General features: G+C 37.3%; 1 protein-coding gene across 7 annotated transcripts; it reads right to left on the reverse strand.

The window, feature by feature from the left end:
- Positions 1-420: 420 nt before the first annotated feature.
- On the reverse strand, positions 421-17,670 carry LOC104084812 (J domain-containing protein spf31-like). 7 transcript variants are annotated; one of them, XM_009588775.4, is made up of 11 exons: positions 17,391-17,670; positions 17,137-17,227; positions 16,972-17,032; positions 5,938-6,015; positions 3,348-3,421; positions 3,109-3,180; positions 2,815-2,928; positions 2,631-2,738; positions 862-934; positions 727-765; positions 421-633 (listed from the first exon to the last, which is right to left on the reverse strand). In XM_009588775.4, the coding sequence occupies exons 1-11, from the start codon at positions 17,519-17,521 to the stop codon at positions 629-631; spliced, it is 846 nt and encodes a 281-aa protein (XP_009587070.1). In that variant the 5' UTR covers positions 17,522-17,670; the 3' UTR covers positions 421-628. The 7 variants fall into 7 exon arrangements, with proteins under 7 accessions (XP_009587070.1, XP_009587063.1, XP_070033701.1 ...); XM_009588768.4 differs by lacking the exons at positions 862-934; positions 5,938-6,015 and adding an exon at positions 4,146-4,223 and having other exon boundaries at positions 17,391-17,668; XM_070177600.1 differs by lacking the exon at positions 862-934 and having other exon boundaries at positions 17,391-17,666.
- Between the last annotated feature and the right edge of the window lie 7,582 nt (positions 17,671-25,252).

The following is a 25,252-nucleotide window of genomic DNA, read 5'->3' on the forward strand; positions in this document are numbered from 1 at the left end:
CAGAGCTAGATTCGGGTGGATTTTTATTGTATTTTATTCCTTGTTAAGGAGCCAGTTCCGAGTGGATAGTGCTGGGTTTTTGTTGTATTCTATTCCTTGTTAATCCTACATAATTTTCTCATCGTTTAGGGTGTATCATTTTTGTCTACGGTAGAAGAGGACTTGAGTCGTCCCCCACATATGATTGCTGTCGTAATTCATGTATCTTAGAGGTGGTTACTTTGTGTAATTGTATTGCTGCCTCTTCCACGCGAACAAGAAAAAGATATGAAAAAAATAGCTGGTCATCTACTATTTATCCTTTTTATTTTCGTCTTTATTTAAATGCTTACAAGGTGCAGTACACATTCACCTTTCATTAGGAAGTATGATGATCTAATAAGGTAACCAGTGCAGAAGAGAATGCCAAAAGCTGCCATCTTAGTGTAATTTGCTGCTCCATAATTAGTTTCTCAAAGTATACAACTTTACAAAGATGCCAGTTCTTAAGCGTGGATGAGATTTACGTAAGTGTGAAAGGAATAAAAAAACTATCAAGTACACGTGTTAACCTCGTTTAACTGGTCTTTGAACATAAGATTTGTTGGGATCTTCTGTCTTAAGCTTTGGAGGGCGAATCTCTCCTTTCTTAACCTGCAAAAAAGCATGTTGAAATTTCGATTATAAAATGCTCGCCACCCACACCCTATTCTTTACCATATTACAATCTAAGCAAACCAAACTTACCTTCTTCCCGCCCTTCATGAAATCCCTCCAGCTGGACACCTGATGACACGAAGAAGTGGAATTCAGCTATCACAAAGAAATCTTCCTGTAGATTATATTTCAGATAACATTTAACTATAGTGCTGCTGTTCCTACGCGTCAAGAATAACCGAGGATACACCATTAGTATTTTTCGATTTTTGTGACGAGCAATAAAAAGCGAATAGTCCTGACAAGCAACAAGCAAGATAGGTAAGTAGTAACTAAGAAGTTCACCTGCAAGTTATATGAAAGAAAAACATACTCCAATCAACATAAAATAAGTATTCCAGCAAGCTAGTTAAAACGTAAACTCCAGTTGCGCTGCAGCTATACATAACAGTTATGGACCTAGGCCTTCTCCTTGTCTTAAGTTTATGGTGTGAACACAAGAAATGGTGAGTTAGATGTTACAGAAGATTGGAGCAAACGGAAGGCAGCTTGAAGAAAAAACACAAGTATGTCTCTTCGGATTATTTGCAAGGAAAGAACTAGGAGATTATTTCACAATAGTGAGATGAAGTTGACAAGAATAACAAGCTTATTTTTCGTTCATATTTCGGAGCAAAGAGACAATCACTTTTTCACATCATAGATTACAATTGAGCCACAAACTTAGATACTTTTGACACCGTCTTTTGTGCTAATAGTGTACGTTATTTGACTTGTTGAAAGAAAAACAAGATCTTATTCAAATGAGTGCCACAAATTGGAAAACCTTTGGTGCTACTTTTCAAAGCAAGATGAGGAGTGCAAAAATACTTCATAAATTGGCGAAAAATATCGAGACCTCCTTGAACTTGATACTTTTTATTCAGTCTCCACCTGAACTAGTTTTGGTTCTCATTACCCCCTTGAACTTAGCAATTTAATAGCCTCGGCCGCCTTGGACGTTGATGTGGCAAAAAACATGAATATACTATCTTTTAGGCGCGTGGGGGAAGAAAAATCGAAAAATCGGCTTCCAAGTGGGGTATTTTCCAACTATTAATTGTCACATAATCAAATACAATAATTTATTTGTTCCAACTGCACTTCTCCTTGTTTCTTCTTAATATACATTGCATATTTTATCCAAAATTGTATTTTGTTTCCTCTTTATGTCTTCTCCATTTTCCAGGATCAAATTTGCAAAACTTAGTTGAAACTCCACTATTTTAGCCAAATAAAAAAGATGGTTTAGCCAAAGTGATGGAGTTCAAACGATGTATTTTCTAGAAGAGAAAAAAAATGTGCATTTCTTCTTTTCATGCGGGGACTATTTATTTCAACGGTGTATTTATTCTTTTTGGGGTCAAATTTGTAAAATATTTGGTTGGAGTTTCATTATTTTTAGCCAAAACATTTCATTCGCCAAAATAAAGGAGTTCCAACTGAGTATTTCTTTTTATTTCTTCTTTAGATGCAATGATTATTTGTTCTAATTGTGTATTTCTTCTTTTCTAAGCAAATATGTAAAAACAACTCGACTAGAATATCATTATCTTTAGCCAAATAAAAAAATGGTAGCCAAAATGATATTGTTCCAAGTTTTTTACAAATTTGACCCGAAAAGGATGATCCAAATAATGGGTGGATTTACAAAGCTCAAAATATATATTTTATTTTAAAAAATGTCACGCGGACAAAAAAATCCACGTGGCAGCATGTATGTCACACTTCCATGGGTTGAGATCATCTAGGGGGGTCGAGGATAATGAAATGTCTTGTTCAGGGGAGTAATTAGGACAACGAAAAGTTCAGGTGTGCACTGAATAAAAGTCATCAAGTTCAGATAGTCGCAATCTATTCTACCTCACTCTGATGGAGTATAATAGTGATCTTGTGCAGTAAATTTAAAAATAAATCATGAAACAGTAAGGTACATAATGCAATTGAGAACTAACCCTCTTTTCTCTAGTTCCTTCCCACTGCTCCTCATGCTCACGTTTTCTTTTCCACATCTCCTTTGTTTCTTCCTCATCTTTCTTCAAGCGACCTTCCTCTTCAGAAATCTGCATAAAATCCACAAGGAAGCTTAAGTAAAAATTCAGAAAGATGATAGATAGAGAAAACAGCACGGGAACATACTCTCATTGCCATTTTTCTTCTCCGCCATTCTTGTTCTGTCAATATTTCTCTAACCTTCAACTTCAGCTGCTGCTGAAATTCCTGTGACTGCTCATGTTCTTGGTCATATTTTCCCTGTTTTCACAATCAGAAGGTAAAGAAATCAACCATTTGAAACTCAAAAGTTACATAGAGCTACAAAATTTTCTTAAATGCTCTACTGAAACGGAAGCCATGTAAGTTCCCTGCGCAAATCATTAAGGTGGAATAAGAGTCGGGAAGAAACAAAACACAAGGAGTTCACCAAGAAGTTACCAGTAGAAATGTAGAGAAAAGATTAAGTCCAAAACACATCAAGTTACAGAACCAAATCAAGGAGTCGGTCACCTGCACGGTTCAATGTGGTTTTGGTTGTGTATAGATGAACACGGTGTCATTGTAAGAAATAATGCGTTTCAGCTTCAAAAGAAAATTCACCCTCCAAATATCCAGAAGCAATATTTCCAGCTAAATTCAGATGAAGTAGATAAAATCTGAGACAATTGCAGAGTTACCGCAGTAACTAATGACTTCAATTTGCTAGCAGTGTCTTTCTTAAGCTGCTTCTTCCACTTTGATCTTAGTTCTTCTGTGCTCATACACAAAAAGGGGAAAACAAGTAACTTCCAGTGTAAGGAGACAAAAAAATGACAGAGACAGAGAAACCAGAAGAATAATTCATATACTAGTTCCATGATGGGAATGCAAAACAGTCTCCATTTATCCATGTTGAGTTACAGAAGAAGACTTCCAAAAGCAAAACCAACAATCCACTTGCCCCCTATTGATCATCATTATGCACATATAAGTACAGAAAATCATACGTCTGAACATCATTTTGAACAAAAAGTTGTGCAAGCTGATTTGATTGGATAGTTGTTGTTTTTAGAGAATTTATGTGTGTTTTCTGTGAGTGAAAGAAGATCTTTAAGGTGAATATCAGCTCCTCAGCACCTCTTTAATCTTTAACCAAAATTTCAACTTTTTGCAAAAAAATTCAAAATTTTGAAACGAACCCTATTTCCTGAAAAATACAACAACATACCCAGTATATTTCCACATGTGGGGTCTGGGGAGGGTAGTGCGTACGTAGACCTTACCGCTACCTAGTGAAGGTATTTCCCGAAAAAATAACGACGCTTTTTTCCAAAAAGAAAACAGTCACGAACAAATGCTGACACAGTTTTGTTGAACTCAGACCACTGAAGAGTTGCAAGGCCTGTTCTAAAGCTCCATCAGAAATACAGTAAAATGTGAATGCAGTCTATCCACGCAAAAAGGACACAAAAAGGAATAGCGAAGTGATGGCGGACCTTTTGCCGCATTAACTTGGTTCAGAATGTAATCCCTCTCCTGTGGATCAAGCAATAACTGTTGCGCTTTAGCTAAGGCTGCATAGAACATGAGAAAGAATTGCATAAAAGAATTCACAAGCAGGAAGGGATAGATATAAAACAGCTACTTCATACTGAGCAGTAAAATAATAAATCAAACTAAATCATCCTACAGTAAGACTACAGGTAAGCCTGTATTTTTTGAAATTCAAAAAAAGCTTAAACTCCTTTCGAGCTCTCTCCATTGCTTCTTCTGATTCTTTTGACTCAACATCTGTGATATTTCTCCTGAAAGTGCATTCTTTTGATAGTCCTTAAAGATTGTGACCATAGAATATTGATTCCTTTTTTTAGAAAAAGAAGGGAAAACGACACACAGAATAACTGATTCCAGCACTAAACCATTTCATTTTACCATGACAAGTAACTAAGTTGACAATGTGGTGAAGGGTCCGGTACTACCATTCAAACAATAAGAAATCGGCACGGTGCTATTTGAAAAATAAAGTGCTCCAAGTTGAATGATCAATTAAGCAGGGAAACATGATAAGAAACTCATTATTCTGCAATCTGAAAATGAAAATTCGATCAACCACTACTTCAAGCAATACACTAAATAATCAAAAGTTGAAGCTTAATTAAAAGAAAAGGCTTTATCCAGTTAGTTAAGAAGATGAGCCCAGTACAAACCAAAATTCTGAAGTAGTGAAATTTGCCTTTGCTATAGTGACACAGTCCAGCATAGACTATACTTCTGAAGTGATCATTCATGTGTATTTATAGAAACAAAAATAGTGTTATACATGATTAAACGAGAGTTATGGACATGAAAGTAATTACGAAAAATAAACACCAGAGAGATAAATGGGAACTTGAGAATTTCTGAAAGAAAAAAATTGAATATTAGTATTTTTTTTTTGATAAGGTAAATTGTATTAATCAAAAGGGAGAGAACTCCCGTATACACGAAGTATACCAAAGACGTAAAGAATTTACATCAGAACATGATTCTCTACAAAAAACGCCCAATCTTCTATACAAGTAGGGGCTAAATGAGTGCACCAAAAAGCGATCAAAGATAAAAGACTATTTTTAAGATGTGAAAAAGGAGACTCAATCTCCTCAAAAGCTCTCCTATTTCTCTCCCCCCATACTACCCACATGAGAGCTAACGGGGCGAACTTCCACGCCTTCTGCTCTCTTCTTCTCCGAAAACCGCCCCAACTATGTAACATTTCCTTTACAGTGCTTGGCATCACCCATTGAACACCAAAAAGATTCAGGATTGCCCTCCACAAAGCAGAGGACACAGGGCAATGCAACATAAGGTGATCAACTTCTTCCCTGAGCTTTTGCACATGTAGCACCAACTAACAAGTGTAATTCCCCTCTTTCGAGGATTTTCAGCAGTCAAGATCACTCCCCTTGCCGCTAGCCATGCAAAAAAGAACACCTTCGTGGGCGCCCTAGGAATCCAGATCGAGGAGTGTGGAAATGTGGTCTCCTCTCTCACCAACATACTCTGGTAAAAGGACTTTACGGTAAACAAACCATCGTCACGCAAGCCCCATCTCCAAGAGTCACAGGATGGCTGAAGCCTGTCTTGCCCGTATAGCAGCGCCAACAAAACTTGGAGCTCCACAAGAATGAGAGGTCTCATACTACCCCCTTCAAGGCCTGTTCTAAAGCTCCATCAGAAATACAGTAAAATGTGAATGCAGTCTATCCACGCAAAAAGGACACAAAAAGGAATAGCGAAGTGATGGCGGACCTTTTGCCGCATTAACTTGGTTCAGAATGTAATCCCTCTCCTGTGGATCAAGCAATAACTGTTGCGCTTTAGCTAAGGCTGCATAGAACATGAGAAAGAATTGCATAAAAGAATTCACAAGCAGGAAGGGATAGATATAAACCAGCTACTTCATACTGAGCAGTAAAATAATAAATCAAACTAAATCATCCTACAGTAAGACTACAGGTAAGCCTGTATTTTTTGAAATTCAAAAAAAGCTTAAACTCCTTTCGAGCTCTCTCCATTGCTTCTTCTGATTCTTTTGACTCAACATCTGTGATATTTCTCCTGAAAGTGCATTCTTTTGATAGTCCTTAAAGATTGTGACCATAGAATATTGATTCCTTTTTTTAGAAAAAGAAGGGAAAACGACACACAGAATAACTGATTCCAGCACTAAACCATTTCATTTTACCATGACAAGTAACTAAGTTGACAATGTGGTGAAGGGTCCGGTACTACCATTCAAACAATAAGAAATCGGCACGGTGCTATTTGAAAAATAAAGTGCTCCAAGTTGAATGATCAATTAAGCAGGGAAACATGATAAGAAACTCATTATTCTGCAATCTGAAAATGAAAATTCGATCAACCACTACTTCAAGCAATACACTAAATAATCAAAAGTTGAAGCTTAATTAAAAGAAAAGGCTTTATCCAGTTAGTTAAGAAGATGAGCCCAGTACAAACCAAAATTCTGAAGTAGTGAAATTTGCCTTTGCTATAGTGACACAGTCCAGCATAGACTATACTTCTGAAGTGATCATTCATGTGTATTTATAGAAACAAAAATAGTGTTATACATGATTAAACGAGAGTTATGGACATGAAAGTAATTACGAAAAATAAACACCAGAGAGATAAATGGGAACTTGAGAATTTCTGAAAGAAAAAAATTGAATATTAGTATTTTTTTTTTGATAAGGTAAATTGTATTAATCAAAAGGGAGAGAACTCCCGTATACACGAAGTATACCAAAGACGTAAAGAATTTACATCAGAACATGATTCTCTACAAAAAACGCCCAATCTTCTATACAAGTAGGGGCTAAATGAGTGCACCAAAAAGCGATCAAAGATAAAAGACTATTTTTAAGATGTGAAAAAGGAGACTCAATCTCCTCAAAAGCTCTCCTATTTCTCTCCCCCCATACTACCCACATGAGAGCTAACGGGGCGAACTTCCACGCCTTCTGCTCTCTTCTTCTCCGAAAACCGCCCCAACTATGTAACATTTCCTTTACAGTGCTTGGCATCACCCATTGAACACCAAAAAGATTCAGGATTGCCCTCCACAAAGCAGAGGACACAGGGCAATGCAACATAAGGTGATCAACTTCTTCCCTGAGCTTTTGCACATGTAGCACCAACTAACAAGTGTAATTCCCCTCTTTCGAGGATTTTCAGCAGTCAAGATCACTCCCCTTGCCGCTAGCCATGCAAAAAAGAACACCTTCGTGGGCGCCCTAGGAATCCAGATCGAGGAGTGTGGAAATGTGGTCTCCTCTCTCACCAACATACTCTGGTAAAAGGACTTTACGGTAAACAAACCATCGTCACGCAAGCCCCATCTCCAAGAGTCACAGGATGGCTGAAGCCTGTCTTGCCCGTATAGCAGCGCCAACAAAACTTGGAGCTCCACAAGAATGAGAGGTCTCATACTACCCCCTTCAAGTCCCTTGCGAATCTGTTGGACCATCAGTTCTTTCTGGTTTGAAACTCTGAAGACGTGGGGGAAGGAGACCCTGAGAGTATCCTCTCCACACCACCTATGATTCCAAAAGCTGATTCTCCTTCCATCTCCCACCCTGTAAGTGATGTTGCCACTGAATGCTTCCCAATTTTTCATGATACTCCTCCACATGCCACAACCGAAAGGTGTTGTGATCGCCTTGGTCCTCCAACCCCCTCCCGTTGAGTCGTACTTCCGTACCTTTCTACTATGACCTCCCTCCATAGAGCATGCTCTTCTACCCCGAATCTCCACAACCACTTCCCCATTAAAGCTCTGTTAAAAACCCTAAGATCTTTCACTCCAAGTCTACCCCACTTCTTTGGGGAAGTGACTGTCTGCCAATTCACTAGATGAAACTTTCTAGTTCCATCCGCCGCATCCCACAGAAAGTTCCTTTGAAGTCGCTCCAGTTTTTCTGTGATGCTCACCGGTGCTTGCAACAGTGATAAGTAATAGGTGGGCATACTCGATAAAGTGCTTTTGATAAGCACTTTCTTACCTCCTTTTGACAAATATCGTTTCTGCCACCCTGCTAATCTTTTTTCAACCCGTTCGATCACTGGATTCCAAACCGTAGTATCCTTATATGAAGCGCTCAAAGGGAGACCCAGGTAAGTAGTGGGAAGGGAACCCACCTTGCATCTGAGAACACCAGACAAGGCATCAATATTAGTAACCACACCTACCGGAAAAATCTCACACTTGCCGAAGTTGATTTTGAGTCCTGATACTAACTGGAACCACTGCAGGACCTGCTTAAGGTAGGTCAACTGATTCATGTCGGCATCACAGAAAACCAGTGTGTCATCCGCAAAAAGCAGATGTGAGACTCTTCGGGCACTGTGCACCCCAATCGGAGTTGAGAATCCTCTCAAGAAACCTCCGCCCGCCGCACGATCCATCATCTTGCTCAGAACATCCATCACTAGAATGAATAACATGGGGGATATGGGGTCACCTTGCCTGAGACCCCTGGAGCTCCCAAAGAATCACTTGCCGATGTTGATTTTGAGTCCTGATACTAACTGGAACCACTGCAGGACTTGCTTCAGATAGGTCAACTGATTCATGTCGGCATCACAGAAAACCAGTGTGTCATCCGCAAAAAGCAGATGTGAGACTCTTCGGGCACTGTGCACCCCAATCGGAGCTGAGAATCCTCTCAAGAAACCTCCGCCCGCCGCACGATCCATCATCTTGCTCAGAGCATCCATCACTAGAATGAATAACATGGGGGATAGGGGGTCACCTTGCCTGAGACCCCTGGAGCTCCCAAAGAAACTACACGGGCTACCATTAACCAGGATAGAGAATCTAACTGAGGAAATGCAAAACTTTATCCATCCCCTCCATCTTTCCCCAAACCCCATCCACATCATAATGAAGCCCAGGAACTCCCAATTGTCATGGTCGAAAGCCTTCTCAAGATCCAACTTGCATAGTAAGTCGGGTTCTCTATTTTTCCTTCTGGAGTCTACAAGTTCATTTGCCACCAAGGCAGCATCCAGTATCTGCCTACCTTCCACAAACGCATTTTGGGAGGACGAAACAGTCATGTCAAGTACCTTCTTAAATCTGTTGGAAAGCACTTTAGAAATAATTTTGTAAATGCTCCCCACGAGACTAATAGGCCTGTAGTCTCTTATACAAGATGCACCTTCATTCTTAGGCACAATAGTAATAAAGGAAGCATTGATACTTCTCTCGAAAACACCATTCGCATGGAAGTATTTGTTGAGGTTTTATTTTTTAAGATGTAATATTCTTAAAATGAGGGTGAATGGAAAATGGAGGGAAAATGAAATTTTGAGTAAAATTTTAAGTTTCCCCCTCTTAACAATGAGACATTGTCCCATATTGGAAGTGGAAGACATTTTTGGTGGGTATATATATAATTGCTCTTCTTGTAGCTCTTAAAGAGTTAAGAAGAAAGCAAGCCTCGCGCCGTCGTCGTCGTCGCTCGCTCGGCTCGGCTTCGGCTACGGCTACGGCTTCGGCTTCGGCTTCGGATTCGGATTCGGATTCGGATTCGGATTTGGATTTGGATTTGGTCAAATGATCGATTGATTGATTAATTTTTTGGACCAAATTTATTTGTTAATAGTAAATATTAACGTAAGATTATCCGTATTTGTAAACGGATATTTTCCAATCCGTGTATTGATAATTTGGCAGCCGGATAATGGTCTTCCCACTATGAAGTGCTTGCTCCACAAATATGAAGTGCTTGCTCCACAAATATGTAATGCTTGATCCACCATGAAGGGTGGACGTTTGGTCTTGCACTCCTTCTTGGCTGCTATATATATGAGCAACAAATGTTGAAGAAAGATACTCAACTCAACATACAATTCGCTCAACAAATTGGCTATACATTGCACTCCTTCCTCTCAGAACTTCCATACGTTTTTCTGAGTATATACTCCTTCGTTCTGCATTGTTTTTAACTTCAAACAAAGCAACTGTAAGTGTGATTTGCTACCGAACTTTGTGTTCGCCGAAACACTGGGGTTTGAAGTACCGCTACACCAGTGTGTTATTCGTTCTATCCTGGGAGGAAATAATCCATAACCTTGGGTACTAGGAGGGGATTAAATTCCTTAAGGAAACACTGTGAATTCAGTGGGCTCGAATTTATTATTATTGTTTCATTACGTTAACTTATATTTTGCAGAATTAATATTTACAAATACAGGAATATTGACGGGAATAACAATCTTAAGGAATTTAATATTTATTTCTGTACTTGTGTTATTCTTATTATTCTGCAAACTAAAACCTTTGTGGTTTGTGTACTCCCGTTTTGGAGAGTTAAGCCTTCGTGGCGTTTTGTTGGATATTAAAATCTACGTGATTTTTACTCCAGTTTGAAAACGTGTATTAAACGTTTGTTTGTGTCATTCTTTTACAGAAAAGATGATGACTGAAAACGAAAACCAAGCTGTTCCGATGGCGACTGCCAACGCAACGACAAGCCGAACACCGGCGTTGGCACCGGCAGAAAAACCCGGAAAATTTTCCGGGATTGATTTCAAACGCTGGCAGCAGAAGATGTTCTTCTACTTAACTACGTTATGTCTACAGAAGTTCATCAAGGAAGATGTTCCTGATCTGCCGGATAAAACTCCAGATAATGAACGCTTTCTCGTGATTGAAGCGTGGAAGCATTCTGATTTTTTATGCAAGAATTATATTCTTAGCGGACTGGATGATAATCTGTATAATGTATACAGTAGCATGGAGACATCCAAAGAATTGTGGAATGCGCTTGAAAAGAAATATAAGACTGAAGATGCCGGGATGAAGAAATTCGTTGCCGCAAAATTTCTGGACTACAAAATGATAGATAGCAAGTCTGTTATTACTCAAGTCCAGGAATTGCAAGTGATTATTCATGATCTACTTGCTGAAGGTCTTGTAATCAACGAAGCATTTCAAGTAGCAGCAATGATTGAGAAGTTGCCTCCGTTGTGGAAGGACTTCAAAAATTATTTGAAACACAAACGAAAGGAAATGTCCCTTGAAGATCTCATTGTTCGGTTGAGAATCGAAGAGGACAATAAAGCTGCTGAAAGGAGAGGCCGTGGAAATTCAACAATAATGGGAGCAAATATTGTTGAAGCTAACAAAAAGAGGAAGAAGGCTTCTGGTCCGAAATACAACCCAAGCAAGAAGCGGTTCAGTGGAAACTGCTACAACTGTGGGAAAACCGGACACAAATCTACGGAGTGTCGTGCTCCGAAGAAAGACAAGAAAAGGGGTCAAGCAAACATGGTAGTAAACCATGATGATGTTGATAACTTGTGTGCCATGCTCTCTGAATGTAACTTGGTGGGAAATCCTAAACTGTGGTGGTTTGATTCAGGAGCCACTCGCCATGTTTGTGCAGTTAGAGAGGCTTTTGCTACCTATGCTCTTGCTGAACCCGGAGAGACAGTTTATATGGGAAATGCTTCAACAGCAAAAGTTGAAGGATATGGGAAGGTATTTCTAAAAATGACTTCTGGCAAGGTCATGACTTTGAACAATGTCCTTCATGTTCCCGAAATGAGAAAGAATTTAGTCTCTACTGGACTTCTTGTTAAGCACGGTTTTAAGTGCGTTTTTGTATCCAACAAGGTTGTAATTAGTAAGAATGGAATATTTGTGGGAAAAGGTTACCTCACCGAGGGCCTTTTCAATCTAAATGTAATGGTTGTTGAAAATAATAATAATATTTCAGCTTCTTCTTACTTACTTGAGTCAAATGATTTATGGCATGTACGTTTGGGTCATGTCAATTATAAAACCTTGCGGAAAATGATTAACTTGGAAGTACTGCCCAAGTTTGAATGCGAAAAATCAAAATGTCAAATATGTGTGGAATCTAAGTATGTTAAACATCCTTATAAGTCAGTTGAAAGGAATTCAAATCCTTTAGACTTAATTCACACAGATATTTGTGACATGAAGTCAATACCATCTCGCGGTGGAAAGAAGTATTTCATAACTTTTATTGACGATGGTACTCGATATTGCTATGTTTACTTACTGAATAGTAAAGATGAAGCAATAGACGCATTCAGGCAATACAAAAATGAAGTTGAAACGCAACTTAACAAGAAAGTAAAAATGATAAGAAGTGATAGGGGTGGTGAATATGAATCTCCTTTTGAAGAAATATGTTTAGAATATGGAATTATTCATCAAACAACAGCCCCTTACACGCCCCAATCTAATGGGATTGCGGAAAGAAAGAATCGCACATTAAAGGAGATGATGAATGCGTTGTTGATAAGTTCTGGTTTGCCACAGAACTTGTGGGGGGAAGCCATTCTTACGGCTAATCGAATATTAAATCGAGTGCCCCATAGCAAAACACAATCCATTCCTTATGAACAATGGAAAGGAAGGAAGCCCAACTTGAATTATTTTAAAGTGTGGGGGTGTTTGGCAAAAGTGCAAGTTCCTAAACCCAAAAGGGTAAAGATAGGACCGAAAACCGTTGATTGTGTTTTCATAGGATATGCGACAAATAGTAAAGCATATCGATTTCTGGTTCATAAATCAGAAAATCCCGACATTCATAATAATACGGTTATAGAATCAGATAATGCTGAGTTTTTTGAAAATATATATCCGTATAAAAAGGAATGTGAGTCGTTTGGTGAAGGATCTAAACGACCTCGGGAAGAAACAAAAGAAAGTACATATAATCAGGAGAATCCAAGACGTAGTAAACGTCAAAGAACGTCTACTTCATTTGGACCAGATTTTGTGACTTTCTTATTGGAGAATGAGCCTCAAACATTTAAAGAAGCTATGACTTCTTCGGAATCATTGTTTTGGAAAGAGGCAGTCAATAGTGAAATAGAATCCATATTGAACAACCATACATGGGAATTGGTTGATCTTCCTCCTGGAAATAAACCTTTGGGTTCTAAATGGATTTTTAAGAGAAAAATCAAAGATGATGGCACTATTGATAAATTCAAGGCAAGGCTCGTAGTCAAAGGGTATAGACAACGAGAAGGTCTAGACTACTTTGATACATACTCTCCAGTTACAAGAATTACGTCCATACGGATGTTAGTAGCATTAGCTGCAGTGTATGGTCTTGAAATTCATCAAATGGATGTTAAGACGGCCTTCTTAAATGGAGAGTTGGAGGAAGAAATTTACATGGAACAACCTGAAGGGTTTGTGGTTCCAGGTAAAGAAAAGAAGGTATGTAGACTTGTTAAGTCTCTTTACGGACTAAAACAAGCACCCAAACAATGGCATGCGAAATTTGACCAAACAATGTTGTCAAATGGTTTTAAGATAAATGAATGTGATAAATGCGTGTACATTAAAAATGTTCCAAATCACATAGTCATTGTTTGCCTATATGTGGATGATATGTTGATAATGAGTAATGACATTGCCAACATAAATGCTACTAAGCGTATGCTCAATAGCAAGTTTGATATGAAAGACTTGGGAGTTGCTGATTTAATTCTGGGAATTAAGATCAATAAGACTCCTCAAGGTCTGGCATTGTCACAATCTCATTATATTAAGACAGTACTTGAAAAATTCAAGCACTTGGGCTTTAAAGTTGCAAAGACTCCAATTGACGTGAATCTTGCATTAGCAAAGAACAAAGGCCAAAGCATATCACAATTGGATTATGCTCGTGTATTGGGATGCTTAATGTATATCATGAATTGTACACGACCAGACATAGCTTGTGCTATAAGTAAACTGAGTCGATATACGAGCAATCCAGGCCAATCTCATTGGATGGCAATGAAACGAGTTTTGGGATATTTAGAACATACCCAGAACTTTGAATTGCACTACAGTAATTTCCCTGCGGTGATTGAGGGATACTGTGATGCAAATTGGATCACCGGTTCAACTGATTCTAAGTCCACGAGTGGATATGTATTCACTATTGGTGGAGGAGCGGTATCTTGGAAGTCGTCCAAACAAACATGTATTGCCCGCTCTACAATGGAGGCTGAATTCATAGCCTTAGATAAAGCCGGTGAAGAAGCTGAATGGCTCCGGAATTTCTTGGAAGACATTCCATTTTGGCCCAAACCGTTGGCACCAATATGCATACATTGTGATAGTCAAGCGGCAATTGGAAGGGCTGGGAGCGTCATGTATAACGGTAAATCTCGTCATATACGACGAAGACATAAAACCGTTAGGCAATTACTCTCTAGAGGAATTATCACAATTGACTATGTAAAGTCAAGTGATAATGTGTCGGATCCACTTACAAAAGGCCTAACTAGAGAGGTAGTTGAGAAATCATCAAGGGGAATGGGGCTATGGCCGAGAACAAGTCATTGTGGCGGTAACTCTACCTAGAAGACTGGAGATCCCAAGATCTAGGTTCAAAGAGATCAAACAAAGTCATTAATGACGGTTCAACATTGTCAAATAAAATTTTAGTCCATTCTCGTGATGAGACAATGTTCAGTACCAAGGATAAAGCATTAAGGCTTTTTAATGATTTCTAAATTTGATACGGGGTATATCAAATAGTGTATCTACAGGATGACACGTTTAGGAATCACCTATTTAAGTGTGAAGTGTGAGCCGCTTCAAGGAGAACTTTGTAAGGCCAGTTCTCTACGCACTTATGAAACCAGGCGGTGTTCATGGCTGAAACGAACACAACAATGAGAACCAAAGACGGTTAAGGGTTGATTGTGTGACTTATGGTTGTCTAGGTATACACCAAAGATCGACGGTTCAAAGATATCAAATCTACCGATTGACCGAGTATATCCGACATAAGTTTACTACGGAAAGTTCAAGGGGAAACCTACTTATCCAGATGCAATTAATCCTTGCTTGTAAATCACACAGTTTTTTCATGCATACTTCCGTGATATAGCCATTCCCCATTCATGCGGGGGATTGTTGAGGTTTTATTTTTTAAGATGTAATATTCTTAAAATGAGGGTGAATGGGAAATGGAGGGAAAATGAAATTTTGAGTAAAATTTTAAGTTTCCCCTCTTAACAATGAGACATTGTCCCATATTGGAAGTGGAAGACATTTTTGGTGGGTATATATATAATTGCTCTTCTTGTAGCTCTTAAAGAGTTAAGAAGAAAGCAAGCCTCGCGCCGTCGTCGTCGTCGCTCGCTCGGCTCGGCTTCGGCTACGGCTTCGGCTTCGGCTTCGGCTTCGGCTTCGGCTTCGGCTTCGGCTTCGGATTCGGATTCGGATTCGGATTCGGATTCGGATTCGGATTTGGTCAAATGATCGATTGATTGATTAATTTTTTGAACCAAATTTATTTGTTAATAGTAAATATTAACGTAAGATTATCCGTATTTGTAAACGGATATTTTCCAATCCGTGTATTGATAATTTGGCAGCCGGATAATGGTCTTCCCACCATGAAGTGCTTGCTCCACACACCATGAAGTGCTTGCTCCACAAACATGTAATGCTTGCTCCACCATGAAGGGTGGACGTTTGGTCTTGCACTCCTTCTTGGCTGCTATATATATGAGCAGCAAATGTTGAAGAAAGATACTCAACTCAACATACAATTCGCTCAACAAATTGGCTATACATTGCACTCCTTCCTCTCAGAACTTCCATACGTTTTTCTGAGTATATACTCCTTCGTTCTGCATTGTTTTTAACTTCAAACAAAGCAACTGTAAGTGTGATTTGCTACCGAACTTTGTGTTCGCCGAAACACTGGGGTTTGAAGTACCGCTACACCAGTGTGTTATTCGTTCTATCCTGGGAGGAAATAATCCATAACCTTGGGTACTAGGAGGGGATTAAATTCCTTAAGGAAACACTGTGAAATTCAGTGGGCTCGAATTTATTATTATTGTTTCATTACGTTAACTTATATTTTGCAGAATTAATATTTACAAATACAGGAATATTGACGGGAATAACAGTATTCAATGGCTTCCGTCAACTCCCCCTTGATGGTGTCCCAGAAGAACTGAAAGAAAGCCAAGGAGAAACCATCAGGCTCGGGGGCCTTATCGCCAGCACAACACGACACAACCTCGTGCACCTCCTCCTCCTCGAAAGCCCTTTCTAGCCACTCGTTGTCTCCCTCCCCTATATGGTTGAACTCTATTCCCCCCAAAGTCGGCCTCCAACTAACTTCCTCTTTAGTGTGGCATGGATTTTGAAGAGTCCAAGCAACATAGGTTTCACATTAATGGCCCAGGAACCGCAGTCTTCTGCTCTCTTTAGTAGGTTACCCATTCATTATGAAAAATCTTTCTCGAGGCAAAATGTTTTTAACCGATCATTTAACAGGCGGTCTATACTTGAAAAAGATCATTTAAGGGGCAGTCTCTACATGAAAGATACCAATTTATAAACATTAAACAACCTACTGAGCAGAACAGGGATAACAATTAAAGCATAACCCAAATATTCAGTGAAAAGATACATTTATAAGACTAAAGAACCAAAAAAAAATCTTTTAATAACCGTGAAACCCCCCGAGGGCGAGTGGTGCACTGTTCGAAATTAAGTGGATAATATGCTTGCCTTCTATCCTTCTCCACTTAAATACCAGGTTGCGCCACGATACAAACCCGTGACATGTGCCTAAGCCACACATCACAAGTTGCGCTTGTACCACTAAACCAAAGCCTTGGGGGATTAAGGAACTAAGAAATATGAACCTTAGCATTCATCCAATACATAATGAATGTTTGTTTGAATAGAGAAGTCCCTCACCCAAGAAAGTACCTAAAATAAAAATACTCTCCTTTACACGAGGAACAACACAGAGTGACTATTCTTACCACCAAATGCCTCCTTCGCTTGTGGATGCTTGCATTTATCAGGGTGAACAAGCAAAGACAACTGCACATACGTAATTTATGTAAAAGATATTAGGGTGGAGTCACAAAATATGATATTAAAAAATGGACTCATTTGAGTCCAATGGGGATGTTTAAGACATATACCTTGCGATACTGCTTTTTAACATCGTCAATGGATGAATCAAACGACATGTTAAGGTATTCAAATGGATTCAACTTGAAACATGAAAGTATCCTGCAGAGTTTTTAAGTTTTAAAACCAAACGAAGAAACTAGAATCAAACATATAAAAAGCAATATTGAATTTGCATTTCATCTGCTATAAAAAGCTATATATGTGTTCTTTAGAGTGTGTGTGTGTGTGTGTGTGTGTGTGTGTGTGTAAGCGGGGGCTGGACCTGTTAACTTCGTTATCGCGCTCAACCTCGCTGACCTCAGCGAAGAATTGCTTGAGAAGCGCGTCCTCCTCAGCGGAGGATTTTCCCGGTGGCGGTGGTGGTGTGGCGGTAACAGAGCTGTTTTCTCCCATCTAATCACGCGTTGAGTTCACGCTCCGCTGCGAATCTCTTTCCAGTTACTCGTAACAACCACTCCCCCACCGGGAATGAAAACTCCCAAAATGTTTACGGTTTAATGGGTACTCCAGTTCTGATACTCGGGTTCTGGGCTCCTCTGAAATGCAACCCAAAAAAGAGTCAATTTCACTTTTAGCCGCTCTCACTAAAACTTTTGACAATTTCTAGCCCACAAATCTATTATTCAAGTTGAAGTCAAAAATTAATTATAATAGCTAGTCATTAAAATAAAAATCTCATTAGTCGCATTCTAAACCCCATGTCAAGTATTTCAAGTGATTTTTGATCTTAAAAATCTCATTTAAAGTAATAAAGAATACGAAAAAGGGCCAAAAATGCTCTTAACATATTGAGAATGGCTCAAAAATACCCTCTGTTAATCTTTTGGTCCGCAAATGCCCCTAACGTTTATTATTGGGATCAAATTTACCACTATTTCTAACAGAAGAGCCAACAATACCCCTAACATTTTGAAAATGGCTCAGGAATACCCTCTGTTAACCTTTTGGTCAGCAAATACCCCTAACGTTTGTTTTGGGGCTCAAATTTACCCCTATATATAACAGAACTAACCTGGTTAATTTTTTAACTTTAACTTCGCCATGTGGCATTTTTTTAATCCGCCACGTGTATTATTTATATTAAATAAACCCACATGTATCTTTTAAAATACCCAACGACCCTGACCCGCTCCTATATATTTGGACGGTCGGCTAAAAATAATTATATTCGCTAGTTAAATATATATAAAAAAATTATACATTAATTATATATAAAAATATGTATATTATACATTAATATTTTAATATATATTTTACATGATATTATTTTTAGGAGAAATTATACGGTGTAGTTTTCCCTTCAAATTTTGCAGATTTTAACAAGTTTAACAAATATAAATTTTAATTTGCAAAGATAAAAATGATAATGTTCTATTTATATTATTCTAAAGGAGAAGCAAAGAAACATATGGAAAGGAAATTATTTAAAACCTTTAATTATATACATATCCAACTGCTTACCACATTAATGGACTTCACATGATCTTTTCAATGGGAACTAATAGTGTTTTAATATATAACGATAGAGCTAAAATATTAGCAAAAACTGTCATTCCATTGTTAGATTTGCTTAATAAATTCGAGTTATAGATCATAATTAATAGAAAAAACTACATTGTATAATTTATCCTAAAAATAATATCATATAAAATACATATTAAAATATTAATGTATAATGTACATATTTTTTTATATAATTAATGTATATTTTTTATATATTTAACTAGCGAATATAATTATTTTTAGCCGACCGTCCAAATATATAGGAGCGGGTCAGGGTCGTTGGGTATTTTAAAAGATACATGTGGGTTTATTTAATACAAATAATACACGTGGCGGATTAAGAAAATGCCACATGGTGAAATTAAAGTCAAAAAATTGACCAGGTTAGTTCTGTTAGATATAGGGGTAAGTTTGAGCCCAAAAATAAATGTTAGGGGTATTTGCTGATCAAAAGGTTAACAGAGGGTAGTCCTGAGCCATTTTCAATACGTTAGGGGTATTGTTGGCTCTTCTGTTAGATATAGTGGTAAGTTTGAGCCCAAAAACAAAACGTTAGGGGCATTTGCGGACCGAAAGGTTAACAGAGGGTTTTTTGAGCCATTTTCAATATGTTAGGTGCATTTTTTGCCCTTTTTCGTAAAAAAAAATATATCTTCGGTCCAAACCAATGTAAAGCATAAAACTCTTCCAGTCAAATAAGTTTTTTTCGATTACACAAACAGATCAATTCGATCAAAAGTATAAAGAGCTGGTGAATTCAAAAAAAAAATCAAAAGAGAAAAACTAAAAAATAATTAGAAAAAAAAAAAAAGCTTCACCAAATTACAAAAAGAGAAACCCAATTGTCTTCTCCACAACCACCAAACTTCTTCCTATTTTACACAAATTACAATCCCCTTTTTATCTTTTACAAAAAAAAAAATTAAATTTTTAGTAATCCAATCTACTAAAATATAACATTGCATAAGCAAAAACACCCATGATATAACAAGAAGGGGAAGAAGGTGATGTATAGATTGTACATGTACTATACATATTATATAATAGTAGAGTGTATATACACGTTTTTATACATTGTTGAACAATATATATATTTTTTATACACTTAAAATATACAACATATTCGGAATACACTAAAAATACATTGTCAAACTCATGAAACACTATATATAAAACTTTTAAATAGTGTATAACTGTAAATATACATCTTCTATACACATTAATGGGTTATATAGAATTTTTATACAAAAATACACTTGCGTAATATATATCAATCTTGTATAAATTATGTATATAATTTGTATATACTATATTTAAATATTATATAGTATACATACACAATACATAGTATATATAGTTAGTGTATACTTTATAAAAACTTAAAGTGTATACTGATACACAGAATATACAAAAGATACACTAAATATGAATTTATTGTATATGAGATACACTAATTATACATCTCATATACAAAGACCTTTAGAATCCAAAGAAGAACAAGAAGAAGAAAATAGCAGCAATAACTACCTGCATAAAAATTCATTCCAAAAGAGTCATTGAGTTCACTCCAAAATGGCCAGCAAAACACCATTAAACGATCAACAATATTTATATTGTATAAATAATGTATAAAAATTATATAATCGTACATATACACCTATTATATAACATATATACATTATACATACATTTGTAAGGCTGATGTAAAGAAGTCGGAGCCATGAATATACACTAACGATACATTAGGGATACACTAAAATATAGAGGATACACATTATATACAAAATTTATATAACGTAATAGTATATATATAATTTTTATACATTTTATAACAGTTTATATATAATTTTTATAATATACACTAAAGAATACAAGATACACTTTATATGCAAAATTTATACAATGTAATAGTGTATATATAATTTTTATACATTGTAAAATATCTATATACAATTTTTATAATAACATTATTATACAAAATGTAATTATATACATATAATGGTGCATATACAACTTTTATACACTGTGCATATAAAACTTTTATATGAAATTGCATTGTATCTTCCAAACACCATTAAAATTTTAACTCACCACCAATACCCACTTTAAAAGATCGGTACTTATAAAATATTATTAGGACCCGAAAAAGAAGATGATGAAGAACAAGCAATCACATAACAAAAATAAGAAGAAGAAGCAAATATTTGTACACAATAATAAGAAGAAGCAAAATTGTTTTTCTCCATTTTTTTAAGTAACAACTCAAAATTACAAAATGAATCAATAAGAAAATAAATCAATATAAGAAAAGGGGAGGATGTTAAATGAGTTGTGCTAGTGAAAAAATGCATGTTCAAATTTATACAAATGTCTTTGTAAAAGCCACTTGCTAACTACTAAGTAACCCAAAAAAATATATAAAAATACAAATGGAAGAGAGAGAAAAGTAAAAGGTGTGGGGAAAAGAAAAAGTTATAGGGAAGGGAGACATGAAAACTTTCTAGACATTTGTATCCTGAATTTTTGAGCGAAAAGTATAACGGGGGACAAACTTAAACTATATACCATAGTATAGGGGCAATTTTGGACCTTTTCCCATTTAAATATTAGTCAATTTACCCAAACTTCAGGACTAAGTATCCTAAATTTTTGTATCCTGAATTTTTGAGTTGTTATTTTAAAATTCAAGACATAGTGTCCTAAATTTTTGAGCTGCTAATTTGTCAGGACTAAGTGTCCTAAATTTATGAACTACTTATTAAAATTTAGGACATAAGATTCAAATTTTTGGACATAATTTTTGAACTTTAGGATCCGATGTCTTGTAGTTTAAACTTTAGGATGTCATATCCTGAAATTTGAGTGAATAGACTAATCTTTAAATTATTGTAAACTCTAAATATATTTTAAGCATCATGCTTAAAAGTGACTACTTGGTGTCATTTCCATAAGATCTACACACAAGCCCACTGGACCATGTCCGTCACATATGATTTTGAAAAAATGATGCTTTATAGCCCTCCAAAATTTTTATTAGCACATGTTTTCCTCATTGACCCGAAATAATTTTTAGATCCAATTTATTGCCCCTATACTATGGTATATAGTTTAAGTTTGTCCCCCATTAACAAATTTTCTAGAATTGCCCTTAACCCTAACGGATATTCATCGTGGCGCCCAATCCCTCTATTAATTTGTCCACATCAGCTGCCATATCAGCATGTCCCACGTTAAAATCAACCTCATCATCAGATACCAGACTCTGTGACCTTCATCTTCCTCTTTCAATCCAAAATAAATTCACACCAAAACCACCGGATAACATGGTAGCTCACCAAAAACTTCCTCCGATAGTACTAACCTCTACTGTACTGGCCCCCCTCTTCGTTTCTCTTCTTCTCTTCTTCTTTTTCTTCGTGTTGCATCATCCAAACAGCAAACCCGTTCCACCAAATAAGCAAACGAAACTGGTGAAACTCGCCGAAAAATTCACAAACCCCTTCCTTCATTTTCTTCCACTTATTTTCTTTATCTTCTTTCCAATTTATTGGAACTAACAAATTAGAGGTTTCGCCATTTTTTTAACTTCGCCGGAAAATAGAACCTTTCCAGATCCCACTGAAATTCTCGGATTTGCTTGTTGGTTTTTATTTTTCCTGTGACCTTTAAATAGATGCTCATGTTAATAAAAAATCGGTAAAACTTAATTAGAAATCTGCTTGTGTTATCATTGTGCAAAAAATTGCTTCACTTTAGCTAATAAGGAAGCAATATCACCTGATGAATATGACTTTTCTATTAATTTGTCCTCTTAAGTTAATCCCATTTTCGTTGATTTGTTTCAACTTCGAATTACAAAGATGATGTCAATTAATAGTTGATAGAAATTACACTAAAAAATTATTGTAATAATTGTAAGATACAATGCCGAAAACCTGCTCCAAACATCCAGTGACCACCGGTGAACGCCGCCGCTTACCAACAAGAAAATCCCAATCCACTTGTCACGATCCGAAATTTCTACCATCGGGACCGTGATGGCACCTAGCATTTCACTTGCTAGGCAAGCCAATATTAGAGAATCATTAAACCAAATCCTTATTTTCATTCACTAAATAACAATAATTAGATAAGATGAAATATAATAAGTACGGAATAATATAAAAACTGTATTAATTACTATCACCCGGATCTGGAGTCACAATTCACGAGCATTCTAGAATTTACTACAAGTAATAGTCTTAAAGAAATACAACTGTTTAAATGAAAGAAACAGTAAAACAAGAGGATAGACGGGGACTTCAAGGTCTGTGAACGCCGACAGATCTACCTTGAGTCTCCGGATAGCGGGCCCAACAGCTAAAATCTCGATCAACCCGAGCCGGTACCAAAATCTGCATAAAAAGTGCAGAGTGTAGTATCAGTACAACCAATTCCATGTACTGGTAAGTGTCGAGCCTAACCTCAACGAAGTAGTGACGAGGCTAAGGCATAACACCTACAAATCAACCTGTACAATTTAACAGTATATATACAAATAACAGTAATGAAGAGCTAGAAAAGAATTATAGGGAGGGGAGAACATGCTGGGGGAAATACGAAATAAAGAGCTACAACAGAATAAGAACTGGAACAACCAATATACTATGAATCAACAGGAGCACGAATACAGTAAAGGAAAAGTGCACGACATCACCCTTCGTGCTTTTACTCTCAATCTCACCATAAAATCAATAGAAACAGCACGACATCACCCTTCATGCATTAACAATCACAATATGGCACGACATCACCCTTCGTGCATTAACACTCAAAATATGACACGACATCACCCTTCGTGCATTAACACTCTCCCTTACCATAATGCAATGCATAAATAACAACATGGAGATAGAATAACAAGTACAAGCCTTACTTCAACATTTCGTTCCACAATATCAATCTCAACTTTGAAATAAATACTCAATTATCACCAGAGAATCCGTAAACATGATAAGAATGATCAATTTAATAACTCTAGTCTAAACACGTAACAATTAGGCATAGGAAAGAGACAAAATAAGAAAAACGGGAGAAAACAGGGAAAACAGGTAAATTGGCAGCGCATAAGTACTCGTCACCTCACATATACGCCGCTCACATGAACATCACATAGCAAATAATCTAAGGTTCCTAATTCCCTCAAGTTAGGGTTAGACACAACACTTACCTCGCTCCGAAGGCCACTTAATACTCAATCACAGTTTTTCCTCTAGAATTCACCTCCAAACCACTCGTATCTATTCAAAAACGACTCAATAATATCAACTATTACTAAAGGAATTAATTACATTGCATAAATTTAGATTTCCCGACTTTTCCTCCAAAAAGTCAAAAATCGACCCCGGGCTTACTTTGTCAAAACCCGAGGTTCGGACCAAAATTCAATTACCCATTCACCCCCGAACCTGGATATATAATTGGTTTTGGAATCCGACCTCAAATTGAGGTCTAAATCCCTAAATTTCTGAAATCCTTAATTTCTACCCAAACCCCTAATTCTACTATGAAAACTCTAGATTTTAGGTTGATAATTTATAAAATGTAATGGGTAATTGAAAGAAAATGGTTTAGAATCACTTACCAACACTTTGGGGAAGAAAATAACTCTTGAAAATCGCCTCTAGTCCGTTTGGTTTTTGAGAAAATGAAATAAATGGCCAATTCCCGTTTTGATTCTGTACTGGGCGACAGTGTTCATCGCGATCCCGTAAACACTGTCGCGTTCGTGAAGGGCAGCCTCCTAAGGACTTACGCGATCGCGGGAGGCTTTACGCGTTCGCGAAGGTTTAGCCCGCCTTACCTTCGCGTTCGCGAGATAGGGCTCGCGTTCGTATAGAGCTTCCTAGGACCCCTGCCCGGCCTAGCTAAAGCTACGTGTTCGCATTCGATGGGTCGCGTTCGCGTAAAGCAACTCCTCACAATGCTCCGCGTTCGCGGTCATGGTCTAGCGTTCGCGTAGAGTAAACCCTCCCCAACTCAAGTTCCCCTTCGCGATCGCAAAGCACGACATATCAGATACCAGGTACAGCAGAAACACCAGATTTCCTTAAGTCTAAAACATCCCGTGGCCTATCCGAAACTCACCTGAGCCCTCGGGGCTCCTAACCAAACATGCACACAAGTCTAAAAACATCATACGAACTTACTCGCACGATCAAATCGTCAAAATAACACCTAGAACTATGAATTTAGCACCAAATCGAATGAAATTTTCAAGAAAGTTTTAAAATTTCTATCTTTACCACCGGACGTCCGAATCACGCCAAACCAGCTCCGTTTCTCACCAAATTTCACAAAAAAGTCATGAATATCATATTGGACCTATACCGGGCTCCGTAACCAAAATACAGACCCAGTATCAACAAGGCCAAACATCAACCAATTCTTAAAAATAATTAATTTTCAGACTTTTAATTTTCATCAAAAATTCATAACTAGCTCTAGGGACCTCCGAATTTGATTCCAGGCATATACCCAGGTCCCATAATTCGATACGGACCCACTAGAACCGTCAAAACATGGATCCGGGCCCGTTTACCAAAAATATTGACCGAAGTCAACTAAAATCTACTTTTAAGG

Source organism: Nicotiana tomentosiformis, chromosome 6 (assembly GCF_000390325.3).
Source record: "Nicotiana tomentosiformis chromosome 6, ASM39032v3, whole genome shotgun sequence".
In the NCBI taxonomy this organism is placed as follows: Eukaryota; Viridiplantae; Streptophyta; class Magnoliopsida; order Solanales; family Solanaceae; genus Nicotiana; species Nicotiana tomentosiformis.